This window comes from Mytilus trossulus, chromosome 14 (genome assembly GCF_036588685.1).
Source record: "Mytilus trossulus isolate FHL-02 chromosome 14, PNRI_Mtr1.1.1.hap1, whole genome shotgun sequence".
Classification (NCBI taxonomy): domain Eukaryota; kingdom Metazoa; phylum Mollusca; class Bivalvia; order Mytilida; family Mytilidae; genus Mytilus; species Mytilus trossulus.
Window position 1 is genome coordinate 26,776,077 of NC_086386.1, and position 14,477 is coordinate 26,790,553.

Sequence of the window (14,477 nt, forward strand, 5' to 3'; positions counted from 1 at the left end):
GCTAAAACTGGGTAAATACCGACAAAGAAAATAAAATAATTGTAAGAACACCACAGCTTCTTTCTATATGTATGTCAGATTAGAATGGATCGAATTAATTCTTCATTACACAAACTTCTGCTTCTGTAACGTTTTTTTTTTGTTAAGTCGATTGATGTCTCATTGCAATCGATATCGCGCGTTTGCAATAAATTTATAGGTAGAGTTGAATTTTGACTCGACTGTCCAGTGTTGAACAAATAATTTCCTTTTCCTTTTTAAAAGAAATAATAATATTGTGTTTTCAGGGTACCTAAATATGACTTCTATGAACATAATAAAGGTAATGTGTTTTTATCTTGGTATATATTAGTATAAACACAACAACAACAAAAAACGACACAAAAAACAAAAAGACGAAAAGAGGTAAAGGGTGTTCAACAATTTGCAGCATCCATTCGCGCTGTCAGATCATCAATTCATCAACAAATTTTAAAATTAATAAAACAATTGAAAATTTAAATTGGTCAGTTGGTATTGTAGGAGTTATGAATAGATTATCACTCACACTTTTTGAATCTACCTTGATACTTTTCTATCACTTCAATTTGCAATTGTTTTTGTTGTAGTTTATCTGGGAAAGGTCTTTCAAAAGTTACCCATGTGGCATTTACGCTTCGAAATTAGTACTTTGTCATATGACATAACGTGCATATTTGTTAAATGCATATATTATGCTATAAATAAAGCTAAAGAAGGTGTAAACTTGTTTCATGGTCTGATATATGTTAAAAACTGCAGACTGTCCCATCTGGTAAAGGAATGCATATGAATAAATCAGTATTTTTAGGCACAAAAGAACAGACCAATTTCAAAGATAAACACTGCAATCTTTACTTAAATTATTTCGAATAAGTTATAAGCCGTACTTATTATTTTGAATGACTTCTTTACTCCTCGATACAATCATGAATAACCTTTCTTGCAAGATAACAAGTCACATTTAAAAAAGCTAACTTGTTTGGCTTACATAAGAAGTGAATTTAAAATAACATTAATTTCAATGTGTTATGCACACAGATTCCAATAGATTGCAAAGACTTTGAATGATATGCATAATGAAAAATTTAAATGAATCTATGAAGAAATGTACAACATATCAAGCTAGTTATCATTTCACTGACAACTGGGCAATACTTTGTTTAAAGGTAAATAATTTAAAGATTCATTTATTATGTTAAAATAGTTTTTATGTTCATACACATTAACATTCAGTTAAGAACTTCTGTCACAGATTTAAATTGTTAGGTCAAAATTAGATTGATCAAATTTTTATTTTTGTATTTTCTTCCCTGTCATTTTTATAATAGAAGCAGGTGAAGAGAAAAAACATCAGTGAAAAAGCATGCGAACTAATTTGTTGGATTTATTTTGTATAATCTACACATTTCATGAAGTCTGTTTTGTAAATATAGGATAATTGATGATCATCGATCATCGATCACAGATAAAATTCTTATTTCTCCAAGGAACGCGATAACGCCAGTTGTATGTCTCAGATTTAAAAATCTTGTTTTTTAACTCCTCAAAGATACCAGGCTTTAAAATTGATATGCAAGACGCGCATTTCAACTGTATAAGTGTATCAATAGAACGGATCGGAACAATTAAAATATCAAATCTAAAGCTAGAGCTCTAGATGCTGTATTAATCAAACTTTTTTGCATTAAATGATTTAGAGATTATTGCCATTTATCACCAAATTTTAGGTACTGAAGAAAACTTGCATGAAATCTCCTAGCCGGCGTGGATGTGTGACATTGTTCTTCATAATTGGTCTTGCCTTGTACATACTTGATATATCAGTAGTATCGCACGAAATACATTGGTGGAATAACAGAAATATATCATTCATTTTAAATAACCTAAAACTAGCCAATTCTGATTATGAAAAACATAGTACAGCGTACTTACTGTACCGTATTTTGAAAACCAGGATTAATGATGTTTGTGCATTTCCACCGGATAGTCTCAGTGAGTATAAACATATAACTACTAATTCTGAAACCAATTATTTAGTGTTCTCGTTTTCTTATAAGGCTATGATTTATTATATGTGTGTTAAAGTATTATGTTCAAGCACTAACTGGTATACAAAAGACTCAATACAAAATGGAACTCGATTCTTTACTACGAGTAGTACATGTTGAAATTCTTTTTCCGACGTAGTCGGTATAGTTTCGGTTGGTGCACTTTGAACTTAAGGACGCTTCACTATGGTAACAGACTACGCATGCTCGAAAATATTTCTGTGATTGGACAAAATGCTGTCATGGTGGGTGATTTGGTTGTGTTTGAAAAAACGTCTCGAAAATTATATCGTGATGGAAAGCAGGTGAAAAACTATAAATATTTGAACTAGATCTTACAAAGATTTATATTTTTATTAAAATAATTGTTTCTCCAAAGGCAATAGCTCTTTGCATCCATGACATCTGTTTATTCGGGACAATTATATAATTTTTAATGTAAACTTCGTTGTACGAATGTACATGACTTTTAGAACGCACCTACCGGCATGTGAGATTTCCGCGTTTTTTTTTAATGTAAACAGAAAGATACTACTTATACCACCAATAGTTTCTAGCTTTGTTAACCATTAATTAAGTTTAATGTAAACAGTAGTAAATGTATATTTGTTTCTTTTTATTTGCACTAGATTTTTTTACAAATAACAATTTTAGGTGTCATCACAATATTCTTATATATTATTGCCTTAATATAACCAGACTTAGTTAAGAATTTCTTGTAGTTACATTCAGATGGAGATTTTATTAAAGAGGTCCTGCATCATTAAGCCATTGGGCTTTTGAAGGTTATCGAAATGATAGTTTTAAACATATACTCAAATTTAAATATGTCGGATATCTTTTTTAAAGATAGTTCTTGTTGTACTTATTCTTCTCCGTATTTTGTCAATAAGGTATACACGAAATATATCAAATAAAACATTATGGATGGTTTAATTGGTGTTTAACACCATTTTCAGCAATATAAGGTTATTGTGCGGCTGTCATTTTTTTGTGGAGCACTTTGCAGTGCACGGACAGAACCACTGATCTTGGGTAGAAACACTGAGATTCCTGGTCATTTAAGATTTAAACTCACAACCTCAGTATTAACAGGCTGGTGATATAGTAGTTCTACTGCTTATACCACTTGAACGCACATTGCATATTTAAAGGTTGTCCTTTTGGTGTTTAACGATTGACAATAAACCACATGTAAATCAATCTGATTTATATGAATCAACCTAGTGATGAAAAGATAGAAGAAATTGTTAATAAAGTCTTCAGAGCACCTTATTCTCTTCTGATACTACCATCATCGAAATAACAAAACGTGAATATGAAATCCAATCGCCTTACATATTGTTATTGAAATAAACTTGTTGTAAATTGGATGCATAACAAAATATGCAATGATATAGGTACATACAAATACATCAGTGTATATCAAATATTGTTATTGAAATTACATCACTGTATTTCCAAACTTTGTTATTGAAATTAACATATAGTAAATTGGATGCATACCAAAATATGCAATGATATAGGCTATAGCTACGTGCATATGAACTACTGTATTTCAAATACTGTTATTGAAGTCACATCACTGTATTTCTTAATATTGTTATTGAAATTAACATGAAGTTAATTGGATGCATACCAAAATATGATATAGCTACGTGCATATGTAAGCGATAAATTTGTCCTTGTAAAAGATGTCCGGGCAGACCCATATTCCTAGTATAAAATGTCCATGGTTACAAATTTTACTAGTAAATATAGTCTGATGTTAGTAATTTTTGTCCCCAGACTAATTTACCTAGGAATTTAAGTCCATGTCATTAATAATCCTAGGTAAAAATGTCCATGTCCTTTTTTTTTTTATAAATCTGAAACATATAATTCATTTACATAATTGAACATTTTTTTAAGAGTTGTGTTCTTATATTTTTGATAAAATGTAAGTAACCAGACTAACTTTCCTAGGAAATCATGTCCGTGGTATTAATATAAATAGGGCAAAAAACATCTATGATTTTTATAATTTGAATTAAAGGTTATTTTTAACCAACTTAACTTTTTCCAGTACCTTTTCATGTATTTTGATTTTGTTAAAGAGTTATGTAATAATATATGAAAAAAATATGTACCCAGAAAATTTTTCCTAGGAAATCATGTACATGCTATAATTATTTCTAGATAAAAACATCCATATCATTTAATTTCAAAGGTTTTTTTACATAAAGGATATTAATATTGTTTTAGAGTTATGTAATAATATTTTTTAAATTTATGTCACCAGACTAATTTTCCTAGGAAATCATGTTAATGTCATTATTATTCCTAGATAAAGACACCCATATCAATTATGTTTAAAGGTTAATTAACATGGCTTGTGTTGTTTTAATATTGTTTTAAAATTGTGTATTGATATTATGAAGAAAAAAAAATTCCCCAGACTAATATTTCTAGGAAATCATGTCCATGTTCTTATTATTCCTAGGTAGAAACGTCCTAGGTAGAAACGTCCATATTTTTAAGTGTTGTTTTGATATTTTTAAAGAGTTATGTATTTAGATTAAAAATGAAATATTTCCTAAGACTAATTTTCCTAGGAAATTTTGTCCACTTTCTTTATGTTAATTGGAAATAATTATCAAAGCTTTCATTTCTTAACTAAGATGGGGTTGTTTATTCCATAGTTTTCATCATAAAATTATTTCTAGTAGAGATTTTTGTTTTTAAGATAATCAATGTTTAAATCACCAGTCATGATTCTATTATAGTTTTATATAGAACTGAAGCTCACTTAGTACTAGAAAAAGGACAATTTTACCTAGGAAAATAAATGCCAGACTTATTTTACTGGCTATGGACTTATTTTCCTAGGAGAATTTGTCCTATGACTTTTATTCCTAGTAAAATTCTGGCCATGGACTTGATTACCTAGGGGAAAATGTCCGGCGGACAAATTTTCCTACCGGACCAAATTTACTGTTACACATACACATCTCTGTATTTACATGCAGTCGAGATTGATTTCATGTTGAGATTAAATAAAGAAATTGACTTCTGTCGAACAATATTATTTTCATCATTTAATATTAAAAAGCCTAAAAATGTTTTAACTTCATAATGTCTATTTGCTTTGCAAGACTGATCTCAAGTTATACTATGTACAGCATATGCACACATCTTATGAAATTGTTGTCCCTAATTTATTTGTTTTTCCAACTCTTTCAGATGGGTATATACCACTTAATAGATCTGTTTTAAACATGACTATTTTAAACAGTATTTATTCCTATATAGAAAGTGGACATTACAGACCGCCTAACTGTACACCTGTACAAAAAGTTGCCATCATTGTCCCATACAGAGACAGACAAAAACAACTCCAAGTCTTTTTGAATAACATGATACCAAAACTAAAGCGACAAAAAATAGAGTTTACGATATATGTTATCGAGCAGGTAAGATTCTAAGAAAAAAAATCAACTAAACACATACACTAAAGAATTCATCGAGTCAAATGTAAATGATTAAAAGACGAAAAAAGATTTTATAGAGATTACAAAAAAACAAAAGTCAAAGAACAGACATCAACATTACTTAGGCAAATGCAAACAAAGTCCACATAACAACTTAATTTAAAGCTATGAATTGACCAACCAAAACAAAGGGTTGACCACAGGTGATTGGGGACAAAAAGTTATCTGTTTATTTTGATATTATTCAATACAAGAGTTTGAGGGGAGAGAAATTGTGACTACATTGTACGACTAGTGTAACAGTCTAGTAGCACCTGCATACGGGGTATATATCACCTAATTGATACGATATTCCTGTGCTTGCATTTCCTATCATGATTTTCTTGATAGAGGGTTGTTGCTCACAAGGAAGCTATTAAACCAAGAGTTCCAAAGGGTGAAATTGAAATCATTTGTTAGTAAATTTTACGGACGCCATCACGAGTTGGTTGACCGTTATGGAATAACCGTTTCACAAATGATATCGGATATGTTCCTTACGTCGAAACTACAATCCCCTTCCCTTTTATGAATGTGACCTACCGAATTATACTATTTACCGGATTTGTTATCACATAAGCAACACGACGGGTGACACATGTGGAGCAGGATCTGTTACCCTTCCGGAGCACCTGAGATCACCCCTAGTGTTTGGTTTGTGTTGTTTATTCTTTAGTTTTCTATGTTGTTTCATGTGTACTATTGTTTGTCTGGTTTTTTTTTCATTTTTAGTCATGGCGTTGTCAGTTGTTTTAGAATTATGAGTGTGACTGTCCCTTTGGTATCTTTCTTCCCTCTTTTTTCATCTGTTGTGTATGATGGCTAATTTTGACGCTTAGATATTTTTACATATCTGGTGACATTTTCAGGAAGGCAAGTGAGAATACTTTTTCACAAATCGCCGGACCCCGAATGATGGTAAAAATGCTACCCTCCTTATGAAATAATCCCCGAAAATCTTATCATAAAATTCAATAAAAAATGTCCTTTCTAATAATTTATTTGAAGTCAAAGCTACATATTTCTTTTCTAATTACAACAGCTCTTTAGGCATTTCATATTGTTGATTTATGCCCATTTTTAAAATCACAGCATCCACAATTGTATGGCAGACTCATGATCTTTTTCTACATCAAAATAAGCTATTTTTTAGTATATTAAAGTAAGCATGCTTGTTACTGTTTCTTATATCTTTTAATAGACAAATAAGCACAAAACCATGTTATCATTCACAATTTAAACATTGGATATACCTTTCATAGCTGGAAGGGCCTTTTATAAACCTTCATTACCTTACTGACTTCATAACAATCATCATGCTTAGATGATAAATTATGAAAATCTTGTGTTTTTACTCTAAATCAGGTAGAAATAAGAATATTTTAACTCTGCAAATGATGTTTTTTGATGTTTGTTTCTTTCATTGAAGGAAAAGAACATTTTAACTTTTTATAATGTTAAGATCATTCAGAAACTGTTCTAAATCAGGTTTTAGTTTTAAATCCATCAAGCAATAACCATGTTAGAGTACTTTCTGTGTGTGTTCAAATATTGGAAATGGGGTTTTTTTTCTAGTGAAGATAACATTGTGAAGTCATCAGTTTTGTTACTTCATGTCTTTATGATGTCATAATTTAGAATTATACAAATACAACAGAGTTTATATTTTTTGAAAAATGAAAGGGTTAAAGAAAATAAACCAATATGTGGTTGGTAACCAAGCAGATTTATTGCGTTTTGAATCATTGGTAACAGATCAAGTCAAAAGATCAATTTTACCTACCTACCTAAACTTAGATTTTTTGTGTTATTAAAATTTGCTGTTACAAAATGATAGAAATTATTATAAATTAAGGAATGTATCTCCCTCGTGCAAAGCTCTGATTCCTTTCACGGATTTGGCTATACTTTTTGGACCTTTTGGATTATAGCTCTTCATTTTTTATATAAGCTTTGGATTTCAAATATTTTGGCAACGAGCATCACTGAAGAGACATGTATTGTCGATATGCGCATCTGGTGCAAGAAAATTGGTACCGTTAATCTTATTAGACCTTTTCACGCAATGTCATAGACCTTCGACCTGCAGCAGTCGTGAGTAATAAAAGGGATGCTGCATTGGCTAAGACTCTTTAAGCTGTAGGCTGTTGTCAATATAATATATCAGTTGGAACTTACTGTATTTTTGTGAATTTCCTTTTTAATACTGCTGACATTGTAATAAAAAATATTTATATTGTTAAACAATCAGTATAATATTTGTAAATGTTTTATGAGTATCTATAAATATATCAAACATTTTAGAAATCCGGTAAGCCGTTTAACAGAGGTATGATGGCAAATATCGGATTCAAAGAGGCCATGTCTGACATGGAATTTGACTGTATAGTATTTCATGATGTTGATGTGTTACCCGAGGATGACAGAAACTTCTACATATGTTCTGACAACCCAATTCATATGTCAGTCAAGGTAGAGCAATTTGGATATCGGTACGTTTTTCATAATGTTTAAAAAGAATAAAGGCTTCTAAGTGGATTTAAAAATAAAACAAGGGTACTCATTATGATTTGCAATGACACAACTATTTACCAGAGTTTATCAACTATATGGTACTGTAAAGTCATCAACAATACCAAGGCAGATACCTTATAGTAAACTGTGAAAACCTACGATCTGATTATTGTTAAATAAAAACTAAATTAAAATATGACAGACAGCAACATACAAAAATCATTGGTCCATATAAATTACGTTTACTCAACTGGTATGAATATTTGTAACTTTTTTCTGGTAAAAAATGTATAAACGCGCATAATTTTCTGCCATTAACCTGGGCGGCGACTGCTGTTCCAAAAAGCAAACTGTACAAAGAACGTTCAATTAAAAAAAAATCTTAATTCTAATAAGAATGCAATGATTTCTATATTGTTTGTATCAATCTTAGCATTTATTGCATCTTTGTAATTATCATTTGTTTACATAAACCATAAAATAAAAAAAAATAAAAAAAGGAGATGTGGTATGATTGATAATGAGACAACTGTCGCCAAGAGACCACACTGACACAAAAATTAACAACTTTAGATTACCGTACGGCCTTCAACAATGAGCAAAGCCAATACCGTATAGTCAGCTATAAAAGGCCCCGAAATGACAATGTAAAACAATTCAAAAGAGAAAACTAATGGCCTTGTTTATATATAAAAAAGAACGAAAAACAAATGTCTTATGGTATAAATCATATCGAATGATATGATTTAGGTCCACCGTAAGATAACTCTGATACGTTTGAAACACAGTTTTCGAACTAGGACATTTAATAGTCTAGAAATATCAATGTTTGATATGACTTTTAAATTGAAACTGTTGCATCGTTTTAGTTTGTTATATGAAAAGTTGGCAGGTGGAATAATCACATTTTCAAAAGAACAGTTCCAGGAAATAAACGGATATTCCAATCAGTTCTTTGGATGGGGAGGAGAAGATGATGACTTGTATAGAAGGTAAAATAGTACATAAAATTCCCTATCGTAAAGCATTGGGGTTTTTTATGAAAAATTCAGACCTTTAACAAATAGTAACAAGTAGCTACTTCCTTATATATGCCAATAATATATCGTAAATACATCTCCCCGTTATATCTTGTTATACTTAACGTACAATTCTATTTACTTTAACAATCAACCATATACAAGGAGACATAATCGTCTGCAATCATTGAAACAAACTATACAGGAAAACTTTTTTAAATTTTAAGTGTTATGACAAAATTTGAGTCAGCGAAATAATATTAAGTTAATGAATTTGGTCATTTTGATTTAAAGGACAATTTATGTGTAAACAACAAAAATGTGGTATAAAGTGAAGTACTAAAAAATTTAAAAGACACAAAGTTCTGATCTCAAAAATACCCTGGAGTTACTGAAGAATAGTTGAAAGTCATATACAAATGACAAATATATCATATTTCCAATAATGTATGTTTCTGTTTTCACAAGATTATTTATGTTAATTTAGATATAATGTCAAGACTAATGAGTTTCGTCCCTATCTTATGAGTGTTGTCCATATACTAATACAAATGTTGTGTTAAAAAACAGACCAAGAAAAAAGAGTGTTTTTTGTACTTAAGATAATTTGGAAAAGTGGTTTACATTGTTATGAATCATATTTTAGAATGTCAGTCAAATCGGTGGATATGAATTTGACAGCTAGTGTCCCTTAATTATCCCTCTCTAACACTCTATAATTGATATATTTAGATTCTTACATTTGGTAAATCCGATAATCCAAGAGTAACTATTTAAGAATCTGTTTCTAGAGTGCCTTCCACATTCCACAAAGTGGTCAATTTCATTAACATCTGTTAGCATATCTTAATACATCTAGTGGGCTGATAAAGTTTTTGACCCCAACTCATTCAAACATCAACAACAACCACACGTTGGTTAACGTTTTGTATACAATGTGTTAAAAAAGAATTAAAATGTCTAAAATAATTGAAAAAAAACACCCTTTTTACCCAATTACTGATCTGTTTTCGGATGTTTGAAAAGTTATATGTGAATTATGTCAAACCTATATCTGTTTCCATCTAACTTTCAATTACTGTCAAAAAAAATATATGCATGGTATCTTCTTTAGGCTTTCACTGCTGTAATTTGCAATGCAATTGGATCCGCAATGCTCTTCAACTTTGTACTTGTTTGGCTTGATAAATGTTTTGATATGAGCGTCACTGATGAGTCTTATGTAGACGAAACGCGCGTCTGGCGTACAAAATTATAATCACGGTACCTTTGATAACTATTTACACCACTGGGTCGATGCCACAGCTGGTTGACGTTTCGTACCCGAGGGTATCACCAGCCCCGTAGTCAACAATTCGGTGTTGAAATGAACATCAATAATGTGGTCATTTTTATAAATTTCTTGTATACAAAACCTTGAATTTTTCGAAAAACTAAGGATTTTCTTATCCCAGGCATTGATTACCTTAGCCGTATTTGGGACAACTTTTTGGAATTTTGGATTCGCAATGCTCTTCAATTTTGTACTTGTTTTGCTTTATAAATGTTTTGATATGAGCGTCACTGATGAGTCTTATGTAGACGAAACGCGCGTCTGGCGTACACAATTATAATCCTGGTACCTTTGATAACTACTGTAACATACATGTAAAAATCAATCGGCTTAGATCCTTTTTTTTAGGATATTTCCTAATAAATCTATAAAATTTGACTTTTTTACCTTCCTTATTTCTTGGAAACAGGATCTTATAATTTCGCAGAGGTAAATATCTTTTCTAGCAGTAAAGATTTTATAATTAATATTTTACCGACCATAACTCAAGTTTAAAAGATATGGGTTTTTTCGAGTTTAGATTTTCTTAATTAACTTTTCAGAATCGTTTCTGTCATGAACAAAATAAATGTCTTAATTTAATCTCAGACCAGATAAAGTACCAAAAGGCCAAACATTTCGATTTTATTTATAGCTTTTGATATGTCTGTTTCATGAACTGCATTCAATGGTATCATCAGCCAATTGAGATAGTATGATGTTATGCGTTTCATTTTATATAGTTCTCCAAATACCTTCAGTGTCTGAGGATTAAGGAAAGAGATCATGTAAGCCTTGTCTTTACTGATCAACAGAAAGGAAAACAGATCCTTTTTTTTCCGATTGTTTCCTTTATAAGTTTAAAAAAAATGTTCGGATACACAACCATATAACTTATCTAGATATCCTTGTATATAGAGCTTACATCCACTATATGAATAATTATCTCAAACAAATCAAAACGCTTAATATAATTTCTCAATATTACAAAGAATCAACGGTTTTGTAAAATCATCAAATGTTACATCCCCATCTTCAGCAGGTGAGTATGCATGGTCGTTCAGATCTGCTTAATTAAATTATATAAATTATTGTTTACACCTGCAGTCTGGTGTAGATCAAGTCAATCTACGATCCACAATTCATATATTGGACGGTCAAATTATTATATTTATTCACATTTTAGGATAAAATTCAACAAATATGAATTGATTCGGCCGTTTGAAGATTTTGGTATATGTGGCAGTGTTCGCCATGAGCCTGCTGAAAAGAACAGTGATAGGTATTTTAAAATTATATTATTCATGTCAATTTCATATTTTTGCCAATTAATACTAACATATTTATATTATATACGGCAAAAATACTATCTACAATGCATTCCTCATAAAAAGTAATCAATAATCCCATTAACAAACGGAAATGATCGCAGATCCTTTTGATGGACAGTCATGCCATACTCAAAAAGTTCATCCGTTTAATGCGTGTTGATAATAATCAATTGCAATATTAAAACTAATTTGGTGATTTTGCTACTCAGGAAAAGAGGATGAGAGAATGGTTAGACAACTGGACTTCTTTATTGGTTGTCTAACAAAGAGTCTAATTTCCAAATATAATGTTTAATAATAACCGAAAGGAAAAAAGGGATCATGTATATACACTAAAATCTAATTCTTTCTTATATTAGCGAAATTAAATAGTGATCAAGTTGAACTCATACCTTCAAAATTGTTATTGACACCATCACGTGCTGGTTGACCATTTAGGAATATAAGCTTAACAGATGATTTGAATGTTTTAAATTAATGCTGAGCAATAGGAATTTAGTGAGCCATGTATATCGTATTAAGTTACTAGAACACTATGTAACAAATTTATCTAACCGCCTATCTCAACATGTGGTATTAAGACGAGTGACCTATAAACGTGATCATGTTAGAAATACTATTTGTATTATGAACATACTTCCAAAACCAAAGACCAACAATCACAATTTGTTATCTTTAAATGTGTGTTTTATGAATTCATTTCAATCGTTCAATATCATTTCATCATCTATTGTAACCTTTCAGATTTTTGCTCTCAACATCACTAATAACTGTGTATTAAAATTGCCCCTTCCTACTAACTTTATACGGCATATACAAGGTCTGAACTCAGTTACTTTTAACCAAGCAAAATCCCAGATATGCATAAGAGGTAAGATAAATGATAATCTCATTAAAATCGTTACAAAATACAATAAAAAACCTCATAAGAAATGATTTCATGTTGTTTTATTTTGTATTACAGAAGGAAATTTTTGAAATATTCGCATGAAGTGTGGAAAAATGATGGGTTAAGTAATTTAAAGTACAGCTTGTTGCTAAAAGAAAAGAAACAGTTGTATAGGTGGATATATGTCAGCATATAAATGAACATAAATAATCTGGTAAATAAACTCATCATAGATACCAGGACTAAATTTCATGTTAGAGTCAATAATTTAAGTAATACCATTGTTTTTCGATTGTTTCTAAATATAGAATAGTCAGCATATTTAATTTCTTTACTCTTTCTGGTTCAACGAACTAATTGATTTACAAAAAATGAACGAGAAACAAATATGTTATACAGCAACAAACGACAACCACCGAGTTACAATCTGCTGTCTTGGGACAGGCACATACATACAGCATGTGGCGGCGTTAAATATGTTATCGGGATGCCAAGACTCCTCATACCTGGAATATTTTAGTTCACTTTTCATAAACCAGAGGTCTGTGTAAAGTTATAATCACTTCCTATATGCATTCTCTCAACCCATATTAATTGAACTTTGTTTGATGCATGCTTTTCTCGTTTAATTTTCAGATTATCTAGACTTCATACCTCTATCCTCCATGGTATCATCGTAAAACAAATATATGTATAAGGGGAGCGAAAATCATTTGATTATATTAAAACATTGCATTACAGAGCTGCTACATGTGAAATATTGCTAAAAGAACCTCCGACCGAAATATGCTGGCTTTGAATCGCCAAGCTGTCGAACAGTGATAAGTCCAAGATTTATTCTTAATGTACTATGCTGTTTTCTGAATTGAATTAAATTTTGCCATTAAAGATGACTTTGAGTTAGTTTCAATTTACTTTTTAATTTAATGCAGAACAATGCAAGAACGAGAAATTAAGAGCACCGACACGAAACACGGAAAAAAATCAAACACCAGAAAACGAGAAATAAAACACTACAACACGAATACACGTGAAATAAAAAGGCCGAAAACGTTGCACGAAAATAACCCTTTTCCACCCTCAATGAATAATCATACCACATCATTGTTTTCTATACTACGCCGTAAAAAGTTTTGCAACAAAAATATGAAAATAAACTCGTCGTATATGGCAGGATTGAATTTTTATATTTTGGTCAGGCGCTCTATTCGTCTACAAAAGACTGATCGGTGATGCTCGAATAAAAAAAAATGCTTTGTAAATAGTTAATTTACAATATGACCATATGAATGATGATACATGCCAACACAAAAGCGCTGGGTACTGGGCTTGTGATACACTCATGGATTAAAAACTAAGCCAGCAGTAACATCGACACTGCGGTTTAAAATAAACATTTTAAAGATACCAGAATGAAATTTCATATTTGCACCAGATGCGCGTTTCGTCTTCAAAAGACTCATCAGTGACGCTCGAGTAAAACAATGTTGAAAGGACAAATAAAGTATGAAGTTGAAGAGCATTGAGGACCAAAACAAATCCTAAGATTTTTGCCAAATACAGCTAAGGAAATATATTCCTGAGGTAGAACAGCCCTAGTATCAAAAATATTCAAAGTTTTGTAAACAGTTAATTTATGGTTTGACCATATTAAACAGATATATCATGTTGAGGAGGGGTATTTGCGAAAAATGGAGAGAATGTTAAATTTCACGGACCGTAAGGCGAGGGAAATTCATTCTCAAGACTGGTATTTTTCGCAAATACCCCTCAAGAACATGCTATATCTATTTAATTACACCGAATGTTAATGTTAAAAAAAGCATTGATGGCC

General features: G+C 30.9%; 1 protein-coding gene across 1 annotated transcript; it reads left to right on the top strand.

Annotated features, from left to right (window-relative positions):
* The first annotated feature begins 291 nt into the window (after positions 1–291).
* Positions 292–13,469, top strand: LOC134696455 (beta-1,4-galactosyltransferase 6-like). Its single transcript, XM_063558276.1, has 8 exons — positions 292–322; positions 1,749–2,013; positions 5,361–5,521; positions 7,883–8,070; positions 8,962–9,084; positions 11,610–11,705; positions 12,719–12,857; positions 13,280–13,469. Exons 1-7 carry the CDS (start codon positions 299–301, stop codon positions 12,837–12,839), a joined length of 978 nt encoding a protein of 325 aa, XP_063414346.1. The 5' UTR covers positions 292–298; the 3' UTR covers positions 12,840–12,857; positions 13,280–13,469.
* Positions 13,470–14,477: the final 1,008 nt, after the last annotated feature.